This window comes from Odocoileus virginianus, chromosome 6 (assembly GCF_023699985.2).
Source record: "Odocoileus virginianus isolate 20LAN1187 ecotype Illinois chromosome 6, Ovbor_1.2, whole genome shotgun sequence".
Lineage (NCBI taxonomy): Eukaryota > Metazoa > Chordata > Mammalia > Artiodactyla > Cervidae > Odocoileus > Odocoileus virginianus.
The window spans coordinates 87,717,913-87,744,897 of record NC_069679.1 but is presented as its reverse complement, the minus strand read 5'-3'; the positions used below and the strand labels follow the sequence as shown (position 1 = coordinate 87,744,897).

The window sequence follows — 26,985 nt, the reverse complement described above, 5'->3', positions numbered from 1 at the left end:
CTCGGAGCTTCTGCGACTCCACGGCTTGCTCTCCTGTCAAAGTGTCTGTGGTTGGTAAGTGTGCACACGAGCACGAGTGTGTGTGTGTATCTGAAATACTTGAGGCTGAAAACAAGATCTATATATACTTTCCTCCCAAATTGAGAAACGAGCCATTCCATTCCAAACATGGTCGAGAAGCCCTTGGTTAACCCTGCCTGGCTGCATTTCCCTTCCTCTGCCCCAGTGATAATCACTATTCCTGAATTTTTAAAATCATTCATATGTGTCTTTATATTTTATGATACAGATTTATGTATTTTAAATAATGCATAGCATTTTTTTTAATCTCTCAGGCTGACATAAATGCAAATTGCCTTTTCTCTTACTATATTTTAAAGACTCAGCTCCCTTGATAGCTTTCACGTATTTTTCCTCACTGTATAGCATTCTGTTGAAGCCTGAGAGGGCAGAATAACCAGAACTCTCTCTTGCCATCTAGAAGAAACTGAGAAATAGATGCGAATGATGGAGAGCAGTAGATACAGATATCAGCTCTGCGTTTGTGAGATAGCTCTGTTCGAGGCATCAGCTTGCTGGAACCCAGCCAGAATTAAATGTGTTCACCCTTCTGATCACAGGCTGTGCAGTCAGCCTGGGACCCCCATGGCACTGGGGAGCAGAGGACCGTGTACACAGCCCCCCTTCCAGAGAGAAGAAGGGGTGCACCAATTAGATGAGTCATTCTCCAGGAGGGACAAGGGAGGAGGAGGAGAGAGCCCGGGAGCGTCACTCCAGAAGAGGTCCCTCAGCGTGGAAGTAGACGGGGCCAAGGACACTTCTCCCCCAGAGCATGTTTCCCTGTGTGTCAGTGTCCCTCGGTTTACGGATCCATCCTCCTGTTGGCAGGCTCGCGTCCTTTTCACAGACGCGCGGCCGCGGTGCTCCTGCAGTTGCCCTCCCGTCCACACGGGGGCGCCGTCCTTCGCGCACGCACCCAGGAACCGAGCGGCCGGCCGTAGACGAGCTGCCCTGCGGCCTGCCTTGCTTCCTAAGCGGCCCCTCTCATTCCCTCCCACTGGCGCGCCCGAGCTCCTTTCTCTGCACAGCCTCATCAGCTCTTGTCACCCAGCTCTGTAGTTTTGGCCAAGCTGACGAGTGTGAAATGGCTTTTATTACCATTCTGATTTCCCTGATTGCCAGTCAAGTTCAGCGTCATGCCTGCCAGCCTGTTCTGTCAGCTGCCTGTTTATATTGTTGGCCCGCATATACATAGTGAGTTGTCTCTTTTAGTCTGTAGGGGTTCTTTATAGATTCTTAGTACTGGTCCTTTCTCATTTAAGTACAAAAAATCTTTACTTATTTGAGGCTTGACTTTACTTTTTTTTAAAATGGGGTGTCTTTTGATGTGTGTCTGGAATATCAAAGGGCTTTCTCTTTAGAGGTCTTGACATGTCCAAAATCTAAATTTAACTAGAGAATGTGGGTAGTGTCACTTAAGCATACTAATAGGGTCTCGCGACTTTTTGCCTGTTGAAGTATTTATATTATTTTTGAACAGCTGCTAATCTTTCTTCCCCATCTTAGGCAATTTGAACACAGTTTATGGAGGATTTATGTTACTTTTCAAATTCTATAGAATTTGATGTTGACTGTTTAAATCTTAATACTTAAATTATAATTTTTCCCCCTCAATATAGCTAATATGCTATACTGCAAGATACCTCTGATCTACCAGAAAGCAAATTTATCTACTATTTGGAAACTGTATGTGTGGAATTCTACTTTTCGTTTTAACTAATCCTACGGTAATGCTATATTAATGCTTCATTCTCTCCTCAGAGCTTGTGAACATTGGTATTATCCAAAGGCAGTTGAATCTGGATTAGATACTGTGCCACTTACATAAGGAAATTACAGCACAGTCTTGTTAATTCCTGATACGCGTAGTTCCTCACAGGGTTATAGACTTTTACCAGTTAAAAGATTCTCCGAGGACGCTCGGTACAGTCTCCTCGTCTTCCGCATGTGGGCTGCGGAACGCCCGGGCGCGCACTCAGCCGGGCGTGAGTCGAGGCTGAGCCCGAGGCCTCTCTAGCGGAGCGTGCCCTCTGGAGCCGGGACGCCTCAGAGGACCGCGGGCTTCCCAGGCGGCGCAGGGCTGGGTGCTGCCTGCCAGTGCGGAGGCTCGAGACCCGGGTTCAGTCCCTGGGTCGGGAAGATCCCCGGAGGAGGAGATGGCGACCCACTCCAGTAAGCTTGCCTGCAGAACCCCGCGGACGGAGGAGCCTGGCGGGCGGCAGTCCGCGGGGTGGCGAAGCGTCGGACACGGTTAAGGGCCTGAGCACGCGCGGAGCAGGAGAGCACGGACTGGGGGGCTTAACCCGCGGAGATCTGTTCCCGGACACCCCAGAGCTGGGTGCTGGCGGACGCGTGTCCGCCTGTCCCTGGACAGACGTCTTCTCAGCGTGTCCCGGCGGGGTGGGAGAGGCGGGGGGCTCTCTGGGTCCCATCTGCGGGCTCCAGTCCCACGCGTGAGGCTCCACCCTCGGGAGCTGAGCACCCCATCGCCCCGCCTCCTAAGACCCGCGCGCCGCAGGTGAAGTCCCAGCGTGGGCCCTGCGGAAGAATGCAGACCTTTACTCTGTGGCGTGTGTTGCGGGATCACGACTTTACTGTTTGTGGGTGAAGTTGGGGTGTGTTTTTACAGCTGGACTTCTTTGGCTGAGAGCTGTCAGTGCAGTTAGATTTTTTGTTTTTTCAGTTACTTAGTACCAGAAGAACACTTTATCAGTAAATAGCTTCCATAAACTGGCTTTATGGAAGTAGTGTACACTGTTTTCCTTCCTTGTTTAAGTAATGTTTACATGCTAGTTTTTCCAACAGGTTGTGTAAATAAGTTCAGTGTTACAGCTAATTATTCCAAAGTGGCATGGTAACAGTTTTCATAAACTAAAACTATGGTATACTAGTTTAAATATGTAAAGATGTAAGTTGGTAAATGTGTGTAGTTCTTTACAATTTTTCCACACATGGATATTTTTATTCATTAAAAGTAGTGTGATTAACGATAAAATGAGTACATTCAACCCAAGAACTAAAATATTATCATTAACTTACATACACCCATGTGCTCCTCCAGCCTGTCTTCCTGCTTTCCTCCAAGAACTACTGTCCAGAATTGAGTGTTTACTATTCTCCTGCCTTAAAAATGCATACATACATGTATAAGCACACACACACCTATGTATTTTCCTAATGTTTAATTTTCCTCATCTTGTTGTTTGGTCACTGAGTCATGTCCAGCTCTTTGTGACCCCATGGACTGCAGCACGCCAGGCTTCCCTGTCCTTCACTATATCCTGGAGTTTGTTCAAATTCATGTGCATTGAGTCAGTGATGCCATCCAACCATCTCACCCTCTGCTGCCCTTCTTCTTTTGGCCTTCAATCTTTCCCTGCATTGGAGACTTTTCCAATGAATCGACTGTTCGCATCAGGTGGCCAGAGTATTGGAGCTTCAGCATCAGTCCTTCCAATGAATATTCAGGGTTGATTTCCTTTAGGATGGACTGGTTGGACCTCCTTGCAGTCCAAGGGATTCTCAGGAGTCTTCTCTAGAAGAACCACAATTCAAAAGCATCAATTGTTCAGTGCTCAGCCTTCTTTATGGTCCAGTCCTTACATCCATACATGCCTACTGGAAAAATCAAAGCTTTGATTAGACAGAACTTTGTTGGCAAAGTTATGTCTCTGCTTTTTAATACACTGTCTAGGTTTGTCATAGCTTTTCTTCCAAGGAGAAAATGTCTTTTAATTTTGTGGCTGCAGTCACCATCCACAGTGATTTTGGAGCCCAAGAAAATAAAATCTTTATCTTAACAGTATCTAAAAAAAGAGTGTCAAATTTAGGTCTTTTGTGCCTTGTTTTTTTTCACTCATAATATATTTCTAATATTTATTCCTGTTTTGTGTATAGTTATACTCATTTTAAATATATTTGACATCCCATTGCATGAATTTACCTTAATTTATCTATTTTCCTGTTGATGGGCATTTAGTAATCACCACAACAAATAATTCTGTTTATTTTTGCTATTACTCTCGATACTGTATGAATAATCGTACATTGTCACTCTCGGTAGCTGTGTGCAGGTGTTTCTATTTGATATGTACTTAGCTTATAAAATATAGGAATATTCACTTAGTGCCAAAATATTATAATACCAGATGATACTTCCAGATCATTTGTGTGCATTTACACTCCAGTCATTAGTGTGTGAGAGAGTCTGTTGACCTGCGTCTTCTCCAGCACTTGCTATTGTCAGACTTCTTGATCTTTTCCAGGGGAGCAGGTATGATAACTCATTGTGGGCTTCATTTAATAATGATTCATCTATCGGGTTGCTTCATGTTTGTTACGTATCTGTATATTGTAGATATGTCCATGGTTTTCACCCACGTTTTTTTTCTACTGCATTTTCTATTGATTTGAACATGTTGTTTTTTTATATATGTTCTTGGTACATATATGTTGTCAGTTCACAAATATTTTCTCCCAGTTTGTGACTTGTCTTCACTCTCTTCAGGTATGCCTTTTGAAATAGAAATCAAATTTCATTTGGTTAAATTTGTGAATTGTTTTGGTTGTAGAGTGATAGTGTGTTATTTAAGAAACCCCTCCTTATCTCAAGTTCAGAGAAATACTCCTGTTTTCTTCACAGTTTTTAAAGTTTTGCCCTTGAAAATTAGGCCCTTAATTCTTCTAGGGCTGAATTTTTAAATATTTGTCTGTTTGGCTGCGTGGGGTCTTAGGCGTGGCACGGGGCGTCTTCATTGTCTCACGTGGATCTTTCACTGCAGTGCGTGGATTCTGTGGTTGTGGCGTGCAGGCTTTTTTAGTTGCCCATGGCAGGTGGGATTTTAGTTGCCCCACCGAGGACTGGCACTCATACCGCCTGCATTGCAAGGCAGGTTCTTAGCCACTGGGTCACCAGGGAGGCTTCTAAAGGTGGTTTTTGAGTATGGCCTAAGTGTGTGAGGACCTAATTTCTTTCTTCTTTATGGATAACCAGTATTTTTCGTCTCTTTATTGACTGTGCCTTCTTTTCTCTACAGCTCTGCTACACTGCCTTGGTTTATGAATTTTCTATTATGTTTCTTTGGTGACTTAACCTACCCCAACACCAGTACCACACTGTCCTCATAGAGCCTTAAAGTCTGTGGGGTGAGTCTCCCTCTGTACTCCTCTTCTTCAGTGGTGTACTAGTTATGAGCTCTTTGCTTTAAATTCCAGAACTGGCTTATTGAGCATCAAAAACCCTGTTCACATTTTAATTAGGATTGCATTGAGTCTAGAGATTTTTCTGGAGAATTGATGTCTTAACAGTATTGTCTTCCTATCCATGAATATGGTATATTTTCCATTTAATCAAGTATTCTTAAAAGCCTTTCAGGAAGCGTGTGCAGTTTTCTGCATCATCCTGCTACCAGCATCAGCGTCATCATCCTGACGGCTCTCGCTTTAGGGAGCATTCTAGGGGTGCCCCGTGTGCCGGGCCTCGTTCTGTTACTTTGTGTTCCGTCTTCCCACCAACCTCATGAGGTGGGCCTCCTGACGTGTGATGTTTTACACAGGACGCTGAAGCACACGGAGGTTAATGGACTTGCCCACGATCCTACAGCTAGTAAATGGCAGAGGAGGAGGTTTCGTTGCTCAGTCGTATCTGACTCTTGTGACCCCATGGGCTGTAGCCCACCAGGCTCCTCTGTCCATGGGACTCCCCAGGCAAGAATCCTGGAGTGGGTTGCCATGCCCTCCTCCAGGGGATCTTCCTGACCCAGGGATTGAACCCAGCTCTCCTGTGTTGCAGGCAGATTTTTTACCAACTGAGCTACAAGGGAAGCCCCAAGAATAATCCTGGAGTGGATTGCAATGCCCTCCTCCAGGGGATCATCCCAACCCAGGGACTGAACACAGGTCTCCCACATTGCAGGCGGATTCTTTACCAGCTGAGCCAAGGATCCCTAGATAAAGAGTTTGTGCTTTTAATCACTACTCTATATTGCAAACAGGTTTTTCTGTTCTTGTGTTAGATTTATTCCTACATACTTATAGGTTTTTTAAATTAAGATATCATTGACATGATGTTATGTCCATTTGAGGTATACATGTGTTGGTTTGATATTTACATATTGTGATGTGATTGCCTCTGTAGCATTAGTTAGTCCCTCTATCAGGTCACTTAAGGATCATTTCTTTTTTGTGGTGAGGACAATTAAGATTTAGTCTTAGTAAATTTGTAGTTTATAATGTGATATTTCATAGTTTTTGTTGCTATTAAAATCGTAGCTTTTGAAAAAATATTTTTAAGCTGCTTATAGAAACAATTAAATAGAAATCTAATTGATTTTTATATATAGATCTTATAACCAGCAACCTTGTTAAGTTTATCTGTAGATTTTTGAAGGTATTTCTAAGAAGATTCTGATACCAGTGGAAAACAGTAACATTTTCCTCCTTTCCAATCTTATATCTTTAATTTCTTTTTCTGGACTTACTAAGCTAGCCAGTACTTCCAGTGATAGCATCTTGTTCCCAAACTCAGGGAGAGAGCCTACACCTTTTTCTCATTTATTTTGATCATAGCTAGCTATAGAGGTTTTATAATTTATGTCCTGTGTCAGATTAAAGAGAAGTTTCTCCCTAGTTTAATATAAGAGTTTCTGTCAAGAATGGGCATTAAATTTTATTACATGCTTTTTCCTTATCTATTGAGTTTTTTTTCCCTTCAGTCTGTTAATATGCTTAATGGCTCATTAGTATGTGTGTGTATTAATGTAAACACAATTTGGTCATGATACTATTTTTTTATACACTATTATATTCAGTTTGCTAATATTTTACCTAAGACATTTGTGTGTATGTGTGTGTGTATGTGTACTCTCAGTATAGGACCACATTAAAATAAATCCATAGATTGAAATTTTTGTTCCTGCTCAAGGTTTGCTTAGATTCAGGCTACAAGTCTATATGAGGGCAATCAGTAGCCATAACTTTCAAGAGATAGCTTATCATTTTTAAAAAACTTTTTCTTTTACTTGTTTGCTTAAGGTAACTTTCACGTTACCTTTTGGAGATAAGCTCAATGTGGGAACATTATCCCGTGAGATGATCCGTGCTGTGCAAGCCCCAAATCTTGTCTCCTGGACTCTTCTCCAATGAAGCCACCAAACCAGAGCCCAGGTTGGGACAGGGGCCAGCGCCCTCACGGCAGAAGTGGCCTTGGGGGCTGCAGCCTCTGAGTCTGAGCTGCTTAAGGGTGTGGCCTGTCCCCACTGTCTGTTTAACTCGGTGCCTTTAAGGTGGTTTTGATTTAGTGTCTTACCCACAGTTTTTTCCAGTGGGGGAATTGATCTGACGATCCAAAAACAGACAGTCTTCATGAATTATTAAGTACTTTTTCTCTTGAGCTTTGCTTTCTAAATTCTCTTCTCCAGATACTGATTTTTTAAGACAGAACATTAGATATATTGGGCAGAATATTGGATTTATTAAGTTTTGGGAAAGACTAACCACCTATTTGTAAGAGATGATGAAAATATACAAAATTAGTGATCCATTGCTACAGTTTAGTGATTCTGGCATTTCAGTTGTGCTGTATCTTCTATTGCTATTTGAAGGATATGTCTGAGGATTTCTGAGCTCTTAATGTTCTTGTCTTGAATATCATTTAGAAAGATGTAACAGCTAAATATTTATTTTCATGGGGCATAAAAGCATGTTATCAAGAAATACTGGTATAATTTAATGAACATGCTGTTGAATTTCAACTTTTTAATCTCATCTATTATTTATGAAAAGAGACAACGCAATGGTTATTGTCATCAAGGTGTTATAGCTAAAAGTCACTTTTTGTGAATGTGATTTCCAGATTTATTAAAATACATGTCTTAACTATAGTTAGACCCAATGTAAGATAATTGCTTATAATAATCTATTTCTGAAAATGTTCACGGGTCCCTAAGACCACCACTAGCTTTGTGACTCACTAGAGGAATTCAACGTCTGACTGTCCTTTCGGCTAGAATCTGTTGCAGTGAAAGAATATGAAGCGGAATCAGCAAAGGGAAAGGTGTGCGGGGCTGGTCCAGGGGACCCAGGGGCAAGCCTCCGAGGGGCCACTCTCACCGAAGTCACACGGGACGTGCTTAATTCCTCCAGCAAGTTGTGACATCATGTGTGAAGCGTAGCCAGCCAAGGAAGGAAGTTCCTCAGAGACTCAGCACCTCGGGTTTTTCTCGTGGGGTGACTATGTAGGCATTCTGTGCAGCGCATGTTCCAGAAGTCCGCACTCACAGGACGAAAGCAGGGGTTCGACATAAACCACACGCTTGCACCACTGTTTCCGGCACAGTGATCTACTCTTGTGCCTCAGTGTCGGTGGCAGGGCCAGCCAGGAGCCCTCCTTGTAAGCAGGACGACCGAGCCCGACTGCTGTGTTAACTCTTGTCTGCCTGTGGAGTTATGGCTAAATTTACTCCATGGCAAAAATAAATAAATGTTATGTTCTTTATTCATTTCATCCTCACGGCAACCATTTCATAGATGAAACTCAGAGAGGTTAAGAAACTTGTCCAAGGTTGCACAGCTAATAAGTGGAAAGTCAGGATTCAAACTCAGGCTTCAGAACTCATGATTTATCACTCTAGTAATTTTTTGAAATTTTTTTCATTTTGTCCAACCTCATGGATAAGATGTTTTATGCATTTTCACACAGCCATGATTCAAAGAAATTGTCTTCATATAACCTCTTTTAACCTACAGTGTTTTTTCATGGCTTTTAATTTTCAGATTTGGAAAATCATTCTATCTATCACATGCAAGCCTTTCCTGATCTTATAGGCTTTCCTAAGCCTTTGTGTTTCTGAATTAGAGGATCTGAATGGCTTTTGTTTTTCCATTTTCCTACAGAAGGCTTGTCTGGTCTTTGACAACTAATTTTAGTTCCACTATTCTTTCTGTGGTCTTTCCTGGTGGCCCAGTGGTAAAGAATCCACCTGTCAATGCAGGAGATGTAGGTTTGATCCCTGGCAGGGAAGATCCCCTGGAGAAGGAAATGGCAACCCACTCCAGTACTCTTGCCTGGGAAATCCTGTGGACAGAGGAGCCTGGTGGGCTACAGTCCATGGGATTGCAAAAGTTGGACATGACTGAGTGACTAAATAGCATTCATTCTACAGCTTCTTTCAGTAGAACTGCAAACAGGGAAGATTTCACTGTACCATGGGTTTTGAACAAAAACAGGACAGCGTTTTCTGTTTTATTTCCTTCCTTGTAATTCTCATGGTGTTAACCATATTGTCTACCTCAGTATATTAGACAATGACGTAGATAATAGTCTTTAAATGCCCCTAAGATGGCCATCTGGGATATAGCTATTAACTAATAGAGTTTGCCTCTCTGTCAGTCAACTTTAGATTATTTTTTTTCTGGTTGAAATGAAGAGATCCACTGTTCACTATACCCATTCCCAGGAGAATACATTATAGCTTCAAGAAAAGTTTGAGTGTTAACACATGTGCTGAAATATGATACAGATGTCTAATGTCTTACTGTAATATTATTTTACTGTTCATAGTCACCTGCTTTTTTGATCCCTGCATAAGTTTTCTTGCTTTATTCCATAACACCTGTTCCCGAGAATATATTTACAGTCTGTTGTCTTTTCTAAATGGTTGGCACATATGTTAGGAAAAGGTTGATTTTTATTGGTGTTGTTCAGTAAATACCTTGAGGATTCCTTGTTATTTTATTTTCAGTACTTCACTGAAAAAGTACTTTACTGATAAAGTACTTTTACTTTATCTCAGGATAATATCCAAGTACTACTTTTACTGAAACATCAGGTAAGAAGTCAAGCTAGAGGACTGAGGTGTGATACTTTCAAGAGCTCCTGGATAGGAAGAAGCGTATTGTTAGTTTTATTAATAACTTTTTAAAAAGTATCGTGAAACTTTTAAATTACTACCTGATGATGTGTCCTTTATTTCTGTAGGCTTGTAGAGCTCATGTCTATTTCGTTTTGCTTCCTCAGTCTCACTCATCTTGTTGGTCAAGACATTTGCTACCTTCTATTCCGAGTCTTTGCACCGAGGTTCCTTGTTCAAACATTGCATCCTCAGAGAGGCCTATTGTATCCAAAGTGGCTTCAGCTTATCCCTCCTTCCCCCAGCAATAACTCTCTACTACCCAGTATGTATCACTCATGATACTTACTAATCTCTGAGACTGTTCGCTCACTGTCTCTTTCTCACCCTTGACTGTAAAGCTCCATGAGGGTAGCATTGTCTCTCGTCTGTCTTGACTACCTCTGGATGTTCAAGTTGCTGCAAAGCACACCGTCATTTAGTTCTTGTCTGAGGAATCAAAGAATTAATTTATTAAAGATGGGCTTTCCAGGTGGCGCTAGTTGTAAAGAACCCAACTGCCAATGCAGGAGACAGAAGAGATGCGAGTTCAGTCCCTGCGTTGGGAAGATCTCCTGGAGAAAGAAATGGCAACCCACTCCAGTATTCTTGCCTGGAGAATCCCAAGGATGGGGGAGCCTGGTGGGCTATAGTTCTTGGGTTCACAAACAGTAGGACACAACTGAAGCGACTTAGCACAGACACCCACAGAAAATAAGTTATTGGTGTTAGATGTGATATTCAATCTTTACCTATTCATGTGCATCACATTTTCTTTGGGTTTCTTGGAACTTGAGGAGGATATCCAGACTGATCTTGGATTTAGGCTCCAGTGATTAACTAACTAAAAAGTTAATAATGTGTATATTTAATATCTAAGCTCAATCACCCTTTCTGATTCTTCGGACCTGAAGATTCTGTATCTGGTATAAATCATGACAAAGAACTCCTGCCAAGTTTCAGGGTACCAAATACATACTTTATTTTTTTGTGTCTTTTGGAAATACTTTAAACACAGAGTAGCATAGATAGTAATGTAATGTAATACTTGCAGTCCAGCTGCTTAGCTTTCTGCAGTCTACTTTTGCCATATTTGTTTCAGATTTTTTAAAAAAATATATTACAAAGAGTTGAAAACCTTTATGCATCCTTCCCTGATTCCTTAACCTTTCTTTCTAGAGAGAACCATGAGATCTATATTCTGGTTATTTGTCAATCTTGTGCATGTTTTAATACAATTGCATAGATATTTATTCCTAAACAATCCACTATCTTGTTTTGCATGTTTCCAAATGTTTCATACATAATATCATAGTCTGTGTAATCATGACCTTGATTTTTTTCACTCGGCATCAAGTTTTGGAGATTCATCCATAATGATGCATGTTATCAATGAGCTGTTATAGCTCATTCATTGTCATTGCTACATAAAATCCCATTGAAAGGTAATTCTACATTTTATTTATCTGTTTGCTAGTGGATGGGCATTGAATTTGTTCTCAGTGACTCATTATTGCAATTAATTATGCAGTAGGTTTTCTTGTATCTTTCCATCTGTACTAATGTGCAAGAATCTCTCTAGGGTAGTGTTTTACAGTCTCTTTTACCTTCTTGCTTTTAGAGACAATGACAGTGTTTGCAAAAGCACATTTCAGTGAACAGGCAAGTTGCTCTTGGTCGAAGGCAAACAGCCTGCCTGCCCAAGGGACTTTGGGGCTCAGTCTTGCCACACCTGCCAGCCATCTGTGGCAGAGTTTGGGGAAGCTATCTTCTGGAGCAGGAGTCTTTGTAGTTCTCTAAAAGTATTCTTTAAAACTGTGCATTTTCTTGTGCATTTTTAGATTGATGCTAAAACTTGTCAAAGTAAGTTTAATGGTTGCAAAGCATATAATTTCCAGTGTATTGCAAACATTGACATTTAAAAATAAAACTGTTATGTCACTCTTAAATGTATTTATTGAGTACATACCACAGTGATTTGACACTCATCATTTTTCTTTCAAAAATGTGTGAACAAAAAAATAAAATAAAAAATGTGTGAATAAGCATTTAAGATTATGTGAAAATGTTCTTTACCAATTTGAAATTTTACACCCTTTCTTTCTGAACTCATATTTCAATTTTTCTTCCCCCACTAAGTGTCTGCCTTCAGTTCAGTTCAGTCACTCAGTCATGTCCAGCTCTTTGTGACCCGTGCACTGTATCAGGTCAGGCTTCCCTGTCCATCACCAGCTCCCAGAGCTTGCTCACACTCATGTCCATCGAGTCAGTGATGCCATTCAGCCATCTCATTAGGAAGTTTCTTCCTAATGAAATATTTTTTTCATCTTTTTGGCTTTCACTGCTAGTACTGTGAAGTCAGGTTTATTAAGATACAGTTTACAGATCATAGAATTGTCCATTAATAGATGTATTATGGTCTTATGGGTTTTGATAAATGTATACAGTTGTGTAACCAGCACCGTAATCGACATATAAAATATTTCTATTCCTTTCAATTCCTTCCCTATACTCAGTCTCTGGTACCACTGATTATTATTATTATTGTCCCTATGTTATTGCCTTTTCTAGAATGCCATATAAATGGAATCATACAATTTGTAATCTTCTGTATTGGGCTTGTCTCCCTTAATATAATGCATGTGAAATTCATTCATGTCATTGCACAGATCAGATTAAATCATTAGTCTCATTCTGTTGTACGGATGTACCAGTTTATCTGTTCATGGACATTGGGCTGTTTCCAGCTGGAGTGATTATGAATGTTGCTGCTGTGTAGACATTTGTGTTCAGGTTTTTATTTGGATATTTACCCCCATTTCTTTTGAGTTAAGAAGTGTGATTTCTGAGCCACACAGTAGGTGTACATCTGATTTTGTAAAGAAGCTGGGGAGCTTTTTCTGAATTCACTTTACTGTTTTCTGTTTCCACAAGCAGAGTATGAGACTCCAGGTGCTGTCCATTGTTGCTAGCACTCGATATTATTAATTTTTTGATTTGTTTTTATTTTTAGCCGTTTCTAATAGGTGTATAATGGTGTCTCATTGTGTTTTTAATTCGTGCTTCCCTAATGACTAATGCCTCAAACAATGGTTTCTTGTTCTGTTTGCCATCCACACCTTTGTAATGTAGGATTTGTTCAAATCTTTGCTTCTATTTTAATATTTTTTTAAACTACTGAGTTGTAAGAGATTTCTACGTATTCTAGATGCAAGTCCCAGCCTATCACTTTCATTTTCATTTTCTTTTAAAGATAGAAGTTCTTTATTTTGATGAGATCCAATTTATCAGTATTTTAGGATTCATGCTTTTTTTGGTCTTATTCTTTGCCTAATGAAAGTGATGGTTAGTTTTAAGTGTGACCCTGGCTAGACTGTGGTATCCAGTTTTTCATCAGACACCAGTCTAGATGTTGCTGTGAAGATATTTTTAAGATGGGGTTAACGTTTAATTGATTTAATTGGGACTTCCCTGGTGGCTCAGCGGTAAAGAATCCACCTGCAATACAGGAGAGGTATTTGATCTCTGGGTCGGGAAGATCCCCTGGAGAAGGAATGGCACCCCACTCCCGTGTTCTTGCCTGGGAAGTCCCATGGACAGAGGAGCCTGGCAGGCTGCAGTCTATGGGGTCACAAAGGAGCTGGGCATGACTTAGCGACTAAACAACATAGTTAAATGGTAGACTTTGAGTAAATTACCCTTCCTAATGTGGCTGGGCCTCATCTAACCAGTTAATGTCTGTAAGAAAAAGACTGAGATTTCTTGAGTAAGAAGGAATTCTGCCTCTAGGCTGAATTCAGACTTGAGAGGCTGTAATTTCAACTCTTCCCTGACTCTCTGTTATTTTTCCTTGATCTTTATATTTGTCTATCCTTGTGCCAATACCACACTCTCTTAATTATATGATTTTATAAATGGTGATATCTAGTAGTATAAGTCCTACAGCCTTATGATTTCTTCAAAATTGTCTTGACTGTCCTAAACTCAGTGCATTGCCTTATAAAATTTCAAGCTCACATTCTTAACCACTATTTTACTGCTCCGTAAGTTTTATTAGCTTTCATTTTAATGAAATAGTCAAGAGAACCAAGCCAATTGACCCCAAAGCCTATATTCTTAATAACTACACTTACTGCCTCTCAATAAGCCAGAGTTTATAGACAGACATAACGTATATTTTTATCACTCGTTTTCATTTTTATGTTTTTCCTTTTTTATGTTTTTATCATTTTTTAACCATTTTCCAGTTTATTATTTTGTTTCTACTGTTAATTTTCAACTTATTATAAACCACCTTCAGTAGAAAAAAACTGAAGTGAATTCTCAGTTTAGGATCAGTTTGACATATGGAAGGACTCTGACTGTGATGTCAGTTAATCTGAGCCCTTTCATCTGACTGTGCACTCTGTTACTCTAGAGAAAGGAGTCATATAAGTAAATATTAAGAAGGGTATACTTGCAAAGCTTAGATTAAATAGAACTAGAAAAGTATTAATAGGTCAGATGTGAAAGAGGATATACTAATATTAACATGTACACCCAAACATATCTCCGACATATCTGATAGAGCAACTTTGTTCTAGAGAGTTTATCCATAATGAATCTTGCTTAAAACTTACTCTGTAACATCCCTGTATTATAATAGGAGAAGCCTCACCTCTTTCTCTTTATAATTAGAAAAAGCAAGACCTTATAAGCTTATGTTCAGAGTCAGTCAAGCTGAATATCAGGTAATCCTATGTCATAAACCCATTCACCCCATACCTAGAAATCATTGTCTCCAGGAACAATAGAACCAGAGTCTATGAGCCTGGCAGTGCAAGGCGGCCTGCAGGTGAGCTTGGTTTGGTAAAGGCAAAGTGTGCGCTCTGTGTTCTCCAGATGTGTTTATTCAGGCACGTATGTAAAAGAAAATCACGGATACATGTAAGTGATTGATACGTGTTTGATGTTTTGTTTTGTTTCTTGGTTTTCTGGGGGAACTTTCTGTTTTGGGCAGCTTACCATAGCTAAATAAATTAAATGCAGTGTAGCTTATTGAAAAATACAACAAATATAAGTTGGGTAAGTGGAGTGGTTTCATAGAATTATACTGTAATCAGTATTATAATTGCTAAAGTATCAGTAAGATAAGGAAGAAGGCAGAACAGGTGCTATGGTCCTGAAAAAACCAATGCTAACATCTGGAGCAGAAAAAGTGATTAAAGGAAAAAAGCAGAAAATGACCTAAATTTCATAAAAGAAGAGATATCTTTCTAATGTCTTTAAATACAAAAGAAAGAAGCAAGACAGAGTAGACTAAAGTAAAAATAGTCTTATGATCTGAGGCTGTCCACCAGAGCTCAACAAAACAGTGGAAAATAGAAGAACACGGGGCTAAATACTGAAAACAGTAATGATTGAGTACTGATCAAAGGACCGGAAGAGGGGGGGACGTATTTTGGCAAAAAGAAAAGTCAAAAGAAAGCAGAAAGTACGGTTTAGGTCAATTCCAGTGAGGTAAAGGAATGGAGGAAAATAATACCAACCAGACCGTCTTCTCAGATAGTGAATGTATACCCTGATGTGAGGCACGCTGCTTAGCAACAAGCAATTTTTTTAAAAAAATGAAAAAGGAAGTACAAAAAGTAATTAAAGAGACATATGCCTTGTAAAGTACTCAGGTACAAGGTGAAAATGAGACAAGCCAAGATGAAGAGTGAATTTAGACCTTAAAGAAGGTTAACATAAATAAATAATATTCACATTTGTTAATTGTCTCTTAGGTCAGTTTTAAAAAACAGACACTGGGTTGTAATAACCATGAAATAAAATAGTTGTCCAAAGTAGACCTATGGATTGCTATCAAAAATGTTCTCCATATTCTTTGTGTAAAACATTGAAAATAGATTTAGATATTCACATGGTTTAATATTTTAAGAAAGTATATTTTAATTCAGTATGATAAAAAACAAATCTGTGAAAATGATTTAGGAAGGCATTTGGCAATGATTTCCATCTTTCATTTTCTTATTTTGGATATAAGTTGTTGCTTTGTACATATTTAATACTTTATTTAAAATATTTAGAATAGCAGGTAGCATCCAACATGTTTGTAAAGTTCAAAAGCACCTTTATGTAAATAATAGCTTCTAAAGGCCAGTAGACGCATTTCAAAATAAGCAAATAAATCGATTCCGCCCATACTCAGCAGTGAAAATAGAACACATTTCAATATATAAATTTAGACTTGACCTTGAAAACACTGAAAGCATTACAAACCCCAAATACCACAGTTACCACAGAGTTCTTCTGGTGAAAGACTACTGTCTCAAAATATTCTTCAGAGTCTGTCTGAACTGCAAACTAGAATTTTCCTTCTCTCCTTTGAGAGTCTCAAGTTGTTTTCCTCTGACCCACGTAGGCTGAGCGCCAAAGAATTGATGCTTTTGAACTGTGGTGTTGGAGAAGGAGCTTGAGAGTCCCTTGGACTGCGAGGAGATCCAACCAGCTCATCCTAAAGGAGATCAGTCCTGGGTGTTCATTGGAAGGACTGATGCTGAAGCTGAAACTCCAGTACTTTGGCCACCCGATGCGAAGAGTTGACTCATTTGAAGAGACCCTGATGCTGGGAGGGATTGGGGGCAGGAGGAGAAGGGGACGACAGAGGATGAGATGGCTGGATGGCTGGATGGCTCACGACTCAGTGGACGTGAGTCTGAGCAGACTCCGGGAGTTGGTGATGGATGGGAGCCTGGCGTGCTGCGGTCCACGGGGTCTCAGAATAGGAACAGCTTAGCAGCTGAGCAACAAGGTAGTGAGCAACCAGCATCGCAGCGGTGGGGTCAGCACCTCCAACGGCCTTGGAGGGAAAGCACGGACTTCATTACAAATGTAGAGACAGTTGAACAAAAAATGGTAATGCTCAGTCCTTTCGTTACTGAGTTTTGGGATCTGAATGTCATTACTCATGATACAGTGTAGCAACTTTCTGTGAATTAGAATTTTTCCTGCGCACTGTTTTGGGCAGTGATCAGTTGATGTACACAGTTGGCTCTCAAAATAGTTACTCAGTGACTTACTATATGAAGGTGCCTTTTGAGTCCCTGATAGCTCAGTTGGTAAAGAATCCTGCAATGCACGAGATCCTGGTTTGATTCCTGGGTCGGGAGGATCCACTGGAGAAGGGAAAGGCTACCCACTCCAGTACTCTGGCCTGGAGAACCCCGTGGACTGTATCGTTTGTGGGGTTGCAGAGTCAGACACGACTGAATGGCTTTCACTTTCACTTTGAGATGGTGTTCAGAGCGCACTTGTCGCCTCCTCACCAGCAAATGTGACTCTTCCTGACCTGGCTCTCTGCCTCCAGCGTCGCTTCCATCCTGAACTCGCCTGCATTCCACCATCTGGGAGACTGCTCTGATTTCAAACACAAGCACATGCCTCTCCCTGCCTAAAGCTCTTCAAAACTGCAGTGGCTGCCGATTTCATATGTGTGTGTGTATGTTGCTGTTTGTGTGTCTGTTGTGCTTTTCGTTTCTTTTCAGCCTTGTGGCCCAGCATGCGGGATCTTAATTCACCAACAAGGGATCAAACCCATGCCCCGTGCAGGGAAAGCATGGAGCCCTAACCCCTGGACTTCCAAGGGATTCCTCTGATTACACAACTAGATTGCCTCAGTTCAGTTCAGTTTAGTCGCTCGGTTGTGTCCGACTCTTTGTGACCCCATGAATAGCAGCACGCCAGGCCTCCCTGTCATCACCAACTCCTGGAGTTTACTCAAACTCGTGTCCATTGAGTCGGTGATGCCATCCAACCATCTGTCGTCCCCTTCTCCTCTTGCCTCCAATCCCTCCCAGCATCAGGGTCTTTTCCAATGAGTCAGCTCTTCGCATCAGGTGGCCAAAGGATTGGAGTTTCAGCTTCAGCATCAGTCCTTCCAATGAATATTCAGGACTGATTTCCTTTAGGATGGACTTGCTGGATCTCCTTGCAGTCCAAGGGACTCTCAAGAGTCTTCTCCAACACCACAGTTAAAAAGCATCATTTCTTTGGTGCTCAGCTTTCTTTATAGTCCAACTCTCACATCCATACGTGACCACTGGAAAAATCATAGCCTTGACTAGATGGACCTTTGTTGGTGAAGTGATGTCTCTGATTTTTAGTATGCTGTCTAGGTTGGTCATAACTTTTCTTCCAAGGAGTAAGCGTCTTTTTATTTTATGGCTGCAGTCACCATCTGCAGTGATTTTTGAACCCCCCAAAATAAAATCTGCCACTGTTTCTACTGTTTCTCCATTTATTTGCCATGAGTGATGGGACCAGATGCCATGATCTTAGTTTTCTGAATGTTGAGCTTTAAGCCAACTTTTTCACTCTCTTGTTTCACCCTCATCAAGGGGCTCTTTAGTTCCTCTTCACTTTCTGCCATAAGGGTGGTATCATCTTAATACCTGAGGTTGATATTTCCCCTGGCCATCTTGATTCCAGCTTGTGCTTCATCCAGCACATCCGGCCCGGCATGCCACGTGATGTACTCTGCATATAAGTTAAATAAGCCTGCCTGCCTGCCAAGTCGCTTCAGTCCTGTCCGACTCTTTGTGACCCCATGGATTGTAGCCTGCCAGGGATTCTCTAGGCAAGAACACTAGAACGGGTTGCTGTTTCCTTCCCCAAGTCGAGTAAGAAGGGTGACAACATTCAGCCTTGACGGGCCCCTGTCCCAGTTTTGTGTCAGTCAGTTCCATTCTGGTTCCTACTGTTGCTTCCTGACCTGCACACAGGTTTCTCGGGAGACGGGTAAGGTGGTCTGGTTAGCCCTGCCTCCCTTTATTTTACCAGCTTTAACTCGTCTCAGACTCCATGTAGTTACCACATTCTGCAGGATGTTTTAGCTTCAGAGTGACCAGGAGGAAATGCAACAGATAGCAAGAGTGCAAACTTAGAGAAAGTTGTTAATATATGAAAAAGCCTCTCATTCGTGTGAATGTAATGGGGGGAAAACGTGTTAAATGTAAGTAAATTTGTAATACGTGCAATGTAAGACTTTTCTCATCCTGCAGAGCCCCTAAAACTTAAAGGACAGTGAGGAAATATACATCTTCCTCAACACCTCGGGACCCAGCTCATCAGCTTGGTCATTTCCTAATGCCTTCCTGAGTCAGGAGCCCTTGCCCCAGCAGTGTCTGGACTTGGGCCCTAGACACACAGTAAGAGGGCAGCTTCCCCCTGGCTTTTCTGAATAATAATTACAAAGAAATGCAGTACAGGTTGTGAGCCATCAGTACTTTAGCTGTGACACTGGGAAATCTGATGGGAGTCAGGAGGAAAAGGTGTAAATTGCAGGATAATATCCAGGGGAGGTCAGTCTGTTAGTAATTCAGGGAATGTGACGGACTTAAAGAAAAGGTATAAATTATGGGTACTATAAAGCAAAGGTCAGTACATTAGTAACACGAGAAAACTGGCAGATTTGGGCAGAAAAGGTGCAAACGGTAGGATAATGTAAAGTAGGTGCTTCACTGTATAGATGAGCTTACATCTTGTCAAGGAAGCGTGCTGGCCGTACCGACCGTGGCTGGGAGCTTCAGTATTTTTGTCGTTCTATTTCGCAGCAGATCTTTAAGTCTTTTAGAATTGTTCATTAAATTACAAGTGAATATTGCAGAGAAAAAATATTATGCTTGTTTAGTACAGAAAAAACTAAGTCAGAAAGATTCCCTCAAAGCCTCTGAGCATGTGAACCTGTGAAGCACACACGTGTCAGCTCTAATAAATGCGTATCTTTGGGGGCCACATTTCTGCACATCATCACACAGTCTTCCACAAGGCTCTGTCACTTCTGGGTTCAAGATGGACTTTTAAACAATCATGCCATTTAAAACACTGTAAATAAAAATTTTAATTGACGTATGACAGATAATGATAGACCACGGGAACTCCTGGCCCTCTCTTGTTTCTGCACATCTTATGAGTAAGGCTCTGACTGCCTTTTGTTCCACAGTCTCTTTTCAAGAATGTTTGTATAGGAAGCATCCTTGGAAAATGGAGTGAGTGTTTCTTCCCAGAACAAAAGGCAGGCATGCTTACCAGCCACCTTAAAAGGCGCGGGCTCTGCAAGCTCAGGCCCCTCTTCTGGGCTGCGGCTCTTTATGTGCACAGGCACCTCTCCAAGCCCCTCCATCACATCCCCCCGTAGAATCCGGAGGTTCCGAAGCCGACAGAAACGCACGATGCTCGCGCTGCTTGCTGTGTGTAAGTTATGACATCCTTTGTCTCTGAGCCAGGAGACCTGGATCTTCTGCCAGCATCCATGAAACCGATGGGCTCCTTTGGTAGCTGTGAGACTGAACCGTCAGATCCTTCACAGTTCTTAAGGGTTTCGTCAACAAGGATGGGGTGCTGACAATGACATGGCTTTCTGGAAAAGCGATGAGGAAGTCGTGGTTCTTAACAGAAGTTGGAGAAAGTCCAGGGGACTTGCTAGTGGATGTGCTGAGCGAATTATGCAGTCGCCCAGGCAGTTGACCGGTCTCTGCTTTGGCCCTTGATGAGCTGTGGGAGGGAGCTGCGGTGGATTCAGACAGCTGTCCGGGGCCGTCTGGGTTGTGCTTCCTCTGCTTTAGGCAGAGGGCTTTCCCACCCATACGGCGGGCAGCCTCACGTCCCCATCGTACAAGCTAGAAATGACGAGGACACCGGTTCCTGTTGAGTGGGCAGTAAGTTCGACCCTGTTTCAGATAACGGCTGTGTAGACAGACGCCTGTTCTGAGAATGAAGGAAGTTTTGTGACTGCTGCGGGCAGGTACCAGGAGAATCCTCGGGACTTTGGCTGAGTCTCTGGGGAATGAAGACACATGATCCCTGCTAGGGAAGAGAGAGGAGAGCTGAGCCGCCCTAGGCTCCATGGCACCCACTTCAGATCCGTTTGGAGCGAGAGGTCTCCACGCTTTTGCAGTGTTTATGCAAACTAAAGAATATTCTCTTGAAGGTCCGTCTTGGCAGAAGGAAAAGTTGAAAAGCAAGGGAACGATCCATTCAGAGTTTAAGAGAGCAGTTACTTCTGAAGGCAAGCACAGGGCTGAGATCAGGAAAGGAGAATGCAGGTAGCTGCAGTAATGTTGGCGGTTTTCTAGTTCTTGGATGGGAGTGGGCTCGTAGCTTTTGGTTTCATTATCAGGCTTCACGAGGTAGCTGTTTGTTAACGTGTACTCATTCTTTTGTGTGTATCAACTATTACTTAATAAATTTTTATGACCAGTTTAGGGAATTTTAGTTTATAATTAGTACTGTTGGATTGCTGTGGATGACATAGCGTCTGTTAGATTCCTGTATGGACTTCAGTAGCGGATAGTGTCTTTCCTTGAGAGTGCAACCACATCCAACAGGAAAATGGGACATCTACACAACTCTGCAGGAAATACTAGAGCGGTTCGGTGTTTGACCTTTCTTAGATAGTGGGTATGTCATGAAATTTTTGCAAATGAAGTACTCTCATATTTGCCTAAGCTAAGATCAATTAAGAGTTATTTCTAAATTCCGTTCTTTCATTGCTCCTAAAAGCAGACTGTAAACATTCTGTATATTTATGGTGCTAAGGGGGCATTATCCAGGCATTTGGGAATTTTGGGAAAATATTCTAGGTACTCTACCCACTTCTCTGTCCTAGGGGGATGGAGAAATCTTATTTCCCTTCCTAACTCTGTCTAGGAGAGAGAGAGAGTGCAGGCGCCCTCCCAGTCTTTCTCAGGCAGTGAAACTCGAAGGAGAATTCTGTCCTTGTTTTATCCCCCGAGAATGACCTCTGCTCCTTGCTGACAGCTGAGCCCCACAGGAGGCCCCTAGGAGCTCTCCAGCCCCCCTGTGTGGGAGGACAGTAGCGCCTCAGTCTAGCTGACCTTGAGAGTTAAGACACTAGATTCTTTGCAAGGTCACCCCTAGGGTGCTATCATCATACTACTGCTAAATATCTTTATCACCCACTGGAGACTAAACGCTGTCATGCTTTGTTCCATTTACTCTTTCAGGGTGGCTGTTATCATCACCTCCATTTTATTTATTTTTTGTTTGTTTGTTTGGCTGCACTGGGTCTTGAGAGTCCCTTGGACTGCACGGAGATCAAGCCAGTCAATCCTAAAGGAAATCAACCCTGAATATTCATTGGAAGGATTAATGCTGAAGCAGAAGCTTCATTGCTTTGGCCACCTGATGCAAAGAGCCAACTCACTGGAAAAGATCCTGATGCTGGGGAAGTTTGAGGGAAGGAGGAGAAGGGGCTGACAGAGGGTGAAATGGTTGGATGGCATCACTGACTCAGTGGACTTGAATTTGAGCAAACTCGGGCAGACAGTGAAGGACAGGGAAGCCTGGCGCGCTGCAGTCCATGGGGTAGTTCTGGCCAGAAGGCCAGGTCTGTTCTGTAGATTCTACAGCTCGTGCTTTTAGCAATGCGACAGCCTTGTCATCTCATCCCTAATTCTAAAAGTAACATGGGAGTGTAAGGAACTTTCCTCCCTCATGGACATCGGAAGTTACGTAGTGGGGACAAGTGGGCAAGCTCTGTGACCTCCAGGCAGGATGGGGACTGCCTTGCTGAGATCCTGTTACTCCTCTTTCTAGAGAATTTTATACTTTTTCTTCTTATCAAAGCCTTGTCATCGGTAGCTGGATAGTTAATATTTTTGGATAAGTTGGAGTTAACTTTTCTAAAGTACGAGGAGGAGGGACAAGCACCTTGGAGATGTTTTTATTTTGCTAAACATGGTGACATTTCTTTCACGTGCGTGCTTTTGTTTCTATGAGAAAGCAAGCAGGGTGCGAATTGTGCTTCTGTCTCTGATTTTCTCGTGAAAGCTACACATGCCATTTTCCTCCTGATCTATAATTGGTCCCTAGGAGGGAAGTAAATTACTTGACTTGAAACCAGGCTTCAAAGGCAGAGTTTGAAGTGTCTTTCTTTCTCCTTAGCTTGCAGATTTGTCTACTGAAAAAAATAAACAAATACTTTAATCTGACTTACAGAACACTTAAAACAAGGAAGGCAGCAGAAAAGTAGCAGGAGGAACCTCCCCGGGGGATGCCTCGGGCCGGCAGCATCTGGAAGGCAAGTGCTGGTGCTTGAGACTGGGGAGGAGGGCCTCCAGGGGTGGTGTTTTCAGGAGAAGGTTCGCTCCTCCTTCTATGGGGTGCTTTTGTCTGACCTGTTCTTGTTGTTGTTTAGTCGCTAAGTCATGTCCAGTTCTTTGCGACCTCATGGGCTGTAGCCCGCCAGCCTCCTCTGTTGACATGTACTTATCCGCACCTGATTTTGGTGGGGAAGACAGTGAGTGTTACTTGCTCAGTCGTGTCCGACTCTGTGACCCCAGGGACTGTAGCCCACCAGGCTCCTCGGTCCATGGGATCTTCCAGGCAAGAAGACTGGAGTGGATCACCAATTCCTATAGCATAGCCACCAGAAAGGCACCCAGGGAATCTCTCTAGAAAGAAAAGAAGGTTGAAGACCACAGGTGGGGGGTGCCCTTCATTTATGAGCTTAATGTTGATCAGAAGGGCCACTGAATTTAAAAAATAAAATACCCTCCAAGTTCTTGCTGGAATGAAATAAACACAGGTAGAATTGCCTGAGTGCAGGAACCATGGGAATTCTTTTCCTTGGAGGTCTTTTAAGGGAAAAAAAAAAAATCAGAACCTTGGAGGTAAAAATGGAGAGTTATGAAGTAGAGTGGTGCTTTTTGAACTTAAATTTGCACACAAATCACCTAGGAATCTTGTTGCATGAAGATTCTAATCCATCACGTCTAGTGCCTGCTCCATCGCTTCAGCCGTATCTGACTCTACGTGACCCCATGGACTGTAGCCCGCCGGGCTCCTCTGTCCATGGGATTCTCCAAGCAAGAAGACTGGAGTGGGTTGCCATGCCCTCCTCCAGGGGACCTTCCCGACCCAGGAATCAATCCCACATCTCTGGCGTCTCCTGCATTGGGAGGTGGGTTCTTCAGCACCACTTCCCTGGTGGCTCAGATGGTAAAGCGTCTGCCTACAATTCGGGAGACCCAGGTTTGATCCCTGGGTCAGGAAGATCCTTTGGAGAAGTAAATGACGACCCACTACAGTACTCTTTCTTGGAAAACCCCACGGACGGAGGAGTGTGGTAGGCTACAGTCCAAGGAGTAGGACACGACTGAGCAACTTCACTTTCTTCACTTTCTTTTCTTTAGCAGTAACACCACCTTTGAATAGAGTTGGACCCAGACGTGGCCTTGAGCCAGAGTTTCTCAGCGTCTCCTGCACTGGTAGTAGGTGAATTCTTTATCACTTATCGCCACCTGGGAAGCAGAAACCAAGAAACCATTCAGCAAATTCAGGCCCTATAAACTCCAGGGCTCATATTTAGGTACCATCTCCTTAGGAAAGTTCAGTTCAGTTCAGTTCAGTCGCTCAGTTGTGTCCAACTCTTTGCGACCCCATGAACTGCAGCACGCCAGGCCTCCCTGTCCATCATCAACTCCCAGTGTCCACCCAAACTCATGTCCATCGAGTCAGTGATGCCATCCAACCATCTCATCCTCTGTCGTCCCCTTCTCCTCCTGCCCTCAATCTTTTCCAGCATCAGGGTCTTTTCAAATGAGTCAGTGCTTCACATCAGGTGGCCAAAGTATTGGAGTTTCAGCTTCAGCATCAGTCCTTCCAATGAACACCCAGGACTTCTCCTTTAGGATGGACTGGTTGGGTCTCCTTGCAGTCTAAGGGACTCTCAAGAGTCTTCTCCAATACCACGTTAGGAAAGTAGACCTTAGGTAAATAATTACGCTGAAACGAGATAACAGATTTCTCTATCTGCTACTTTGGAAAAGTGAAGGATATCATGACTGAGGATAACTGGAGCTCTGTGTGACATGGGGGTTAGGTGGCTTCTTTGAGGGGGTACATTTCAGCAGCACCCTGGGGATCTAGTCAGGTCAGCCAGGTGAGGGGTGGGGGGAAGGCCAGGCCTTGGGGAAAGCATGTCAGGTAAAACGCACAGGGTGTGTGAAACAGGGAGGAGTGGTTCTCGGCACTTCTGAGGAACTGCAATGAGACTTGAAGAGGGAGGGCCTGTGGGTGCCGGGGCCCCGAGAGAGGCCAGCTCTATCCCAGGCGTTGCCGGACACGTGCAGGCTTGGCACCGCAAAGATCTGGGCTCTGACTTCAGGACTTTTCAAGTGAAAGAGCTTCCCAGGTGGCACAGTGGTAAACAATCTGCCTGCTGATGCAGGAGACTAGAGACGTGGGATCAATCCCTGGGTCGGGAAGATCCCCTGGAGAAGGAAATGGCAACCCACTCCAGTGTTCTTGTCTGGAGAATCCCGTGGACAGAGGAGCCTGGTGGACTGCAGTCCCTGGGGTCGCCAAGAGTTGGACACGACTGAGCACACACGCAGTGACAGGTTGTACCGTGTGGCCCCGATTGTAAGTGTAGGTTTGAGGAAGGGAAGCCTCTTCAGCTGGGCCATTCAGGTCTAAAGGGCAAACAGAGCAAGCGAGATTTTGCCTCCTCTGTGGGTCTGTAATTGAGGGGTGCTCAGCAAGGCCCTCGCTCCAAAATATCTTCCTACTCACCCCTGACACAAAGTCTAAAGCCCTATAACTGAAGAATTCATCTCTGCTAAAACTCAGGCTCCCTGACAACCAAGGGGTAGTCAAAGTCAAGGCATAAATCAACGTTTTTTGATTGTGCAGACCCCCAGTCATCCTCTTCTAAAGTGACCCCCAGGCATCCTTTTCCCTTCCTTCCGTGACATCTCTTCCTCCTGTAGATGTCCAAGGCTCAGATGTCAGTCATTAAATCAACACTTGACTTCAAGACAGGATCGGTCTGATATGACTTAAATGAATTTTATGATTCAATTTTGAATCGGTCTGTGGCCCTCTCCTCGGACATGAGCGTGTGACTGGTTGTGACTCAGGTTGCCCTCACGATAAGGGAAATGTGTTGGCTTTCACAGCTGAACCTTGGAGAGGTGACAGTGGCTCAGGGCTAATTTGATCAGAGCTGGGACTCTGGCTCTGCCTCTCTGATATTCTTTCAGCCTTGCCCTCTCCCTGTTCCCCTGAGATTGCACCCTGATGCTCCTCATGGTTGTAGCACTGACTGCCGTGGCTCCAACCCTCACACCTACCACCCCTAGCCCCAGCTGAAAGAGCCACTCTACTTAGACAAGCGGGTGAGAGGTTCTGGGCTTCCCTCTATGGTCCTGGGACACTCCTCACCCAGTTATGAGGGCCGGGAATATCTGCTCGTCCAAGACCCATCAGTGCAGGCGAGGCGCTGACCCCTGCTGGTTGGCTGAGCTCACCCCGGAGCCGTGGGAATGGGTGGCGTCTTTTCCTCACAAGTCACTGCGATCCGTCATAACAGCCATGGAGGCGGGTCTGGGGTTTCTAGGGAAGCTAAACAGTGCCAGCAGCATAGGGGTATTTTTGTCTTAAACCTTACGTCTACTTACAGAACGTTACAGAGATGTGAGCATCAGTAAGAGAGCAGGAGTGAATTATTTTCAGAATTGGCTAAGAAGCTTGTGTTCCCCACACCAGCCTTCCCCTGGCACACTCAGGTAGCCACCAGTCTGCTAGTAGATCTCAGGTTGCCCAGTGATTTTTGTCTCTGACACTCCTGTGCCGTTGGAGAGTCTGATTTTTAAAAAATATTTATTTGTTATTTATTTGGCTGGACCAGGTCTTCCCTGGGACATGTGGGATCTTCGCTTTTCATTGTGGTACTCACGGTCTTTAGTCGAGGCAGGCAAACTCTTAGTTGCAGCGTGTGGGATCTGTATAGTTCCATGATTAGGGGTTGAACCCCGGCCCCCTGCATCAAGAGCACAGTCTGAGCCACTGGACCACTTGGAAAGTCCCTAGATGTGAAGTTTAAACAGGCGAAGTGTGAGGGTGTGGCAGATGGAATTCAAAAAAGGTGTAGATCCTACTTGTTTATGACAGTTATGCATTATTTAAAACTTACTTAAAGCATTTTGAACAGTGTTCCTCATTGAGGTATTAGAATGACTTTATCAACAGGAGT

The 26,985-nt window shown here is 43.1% G+C and overlaps 1 protein-coding gene across 11 annotated transcripts in view; it reads left to right on the top strand.

Annotated features, from left to right (window-relative positions):
- Window positions 1-26,985, top strand: part of EFCAB11 (EF-hand calcium binding domain 11) — a 163,857-nt gene that overhangs the window by 57,386 nt on the left and 79,486 nt on the right. The window contains exon 6 of one of the 11 annotated variants that reach the window (XM_020900237.2): window positions 22,947-23,045. The exons of 9 other annotated variants lie outside the window; for them this stretch is intronic. In XM_020900237.2, coding sequence (XP_020755896.2) covers window positions 22,947-22,980 — 34 coding nt within the window. In that variant the 3' untranslated portion in view covers window positions 22,981-23,045. Of the gene's footprint in view, window positions 1-16,350; window positions 19,839-22,946; window positions 23,046-26,985 lie in introns of those variants that run through there. One more of the 11 variants, XM_070469780.1, reaches the window with a different exon arrangement.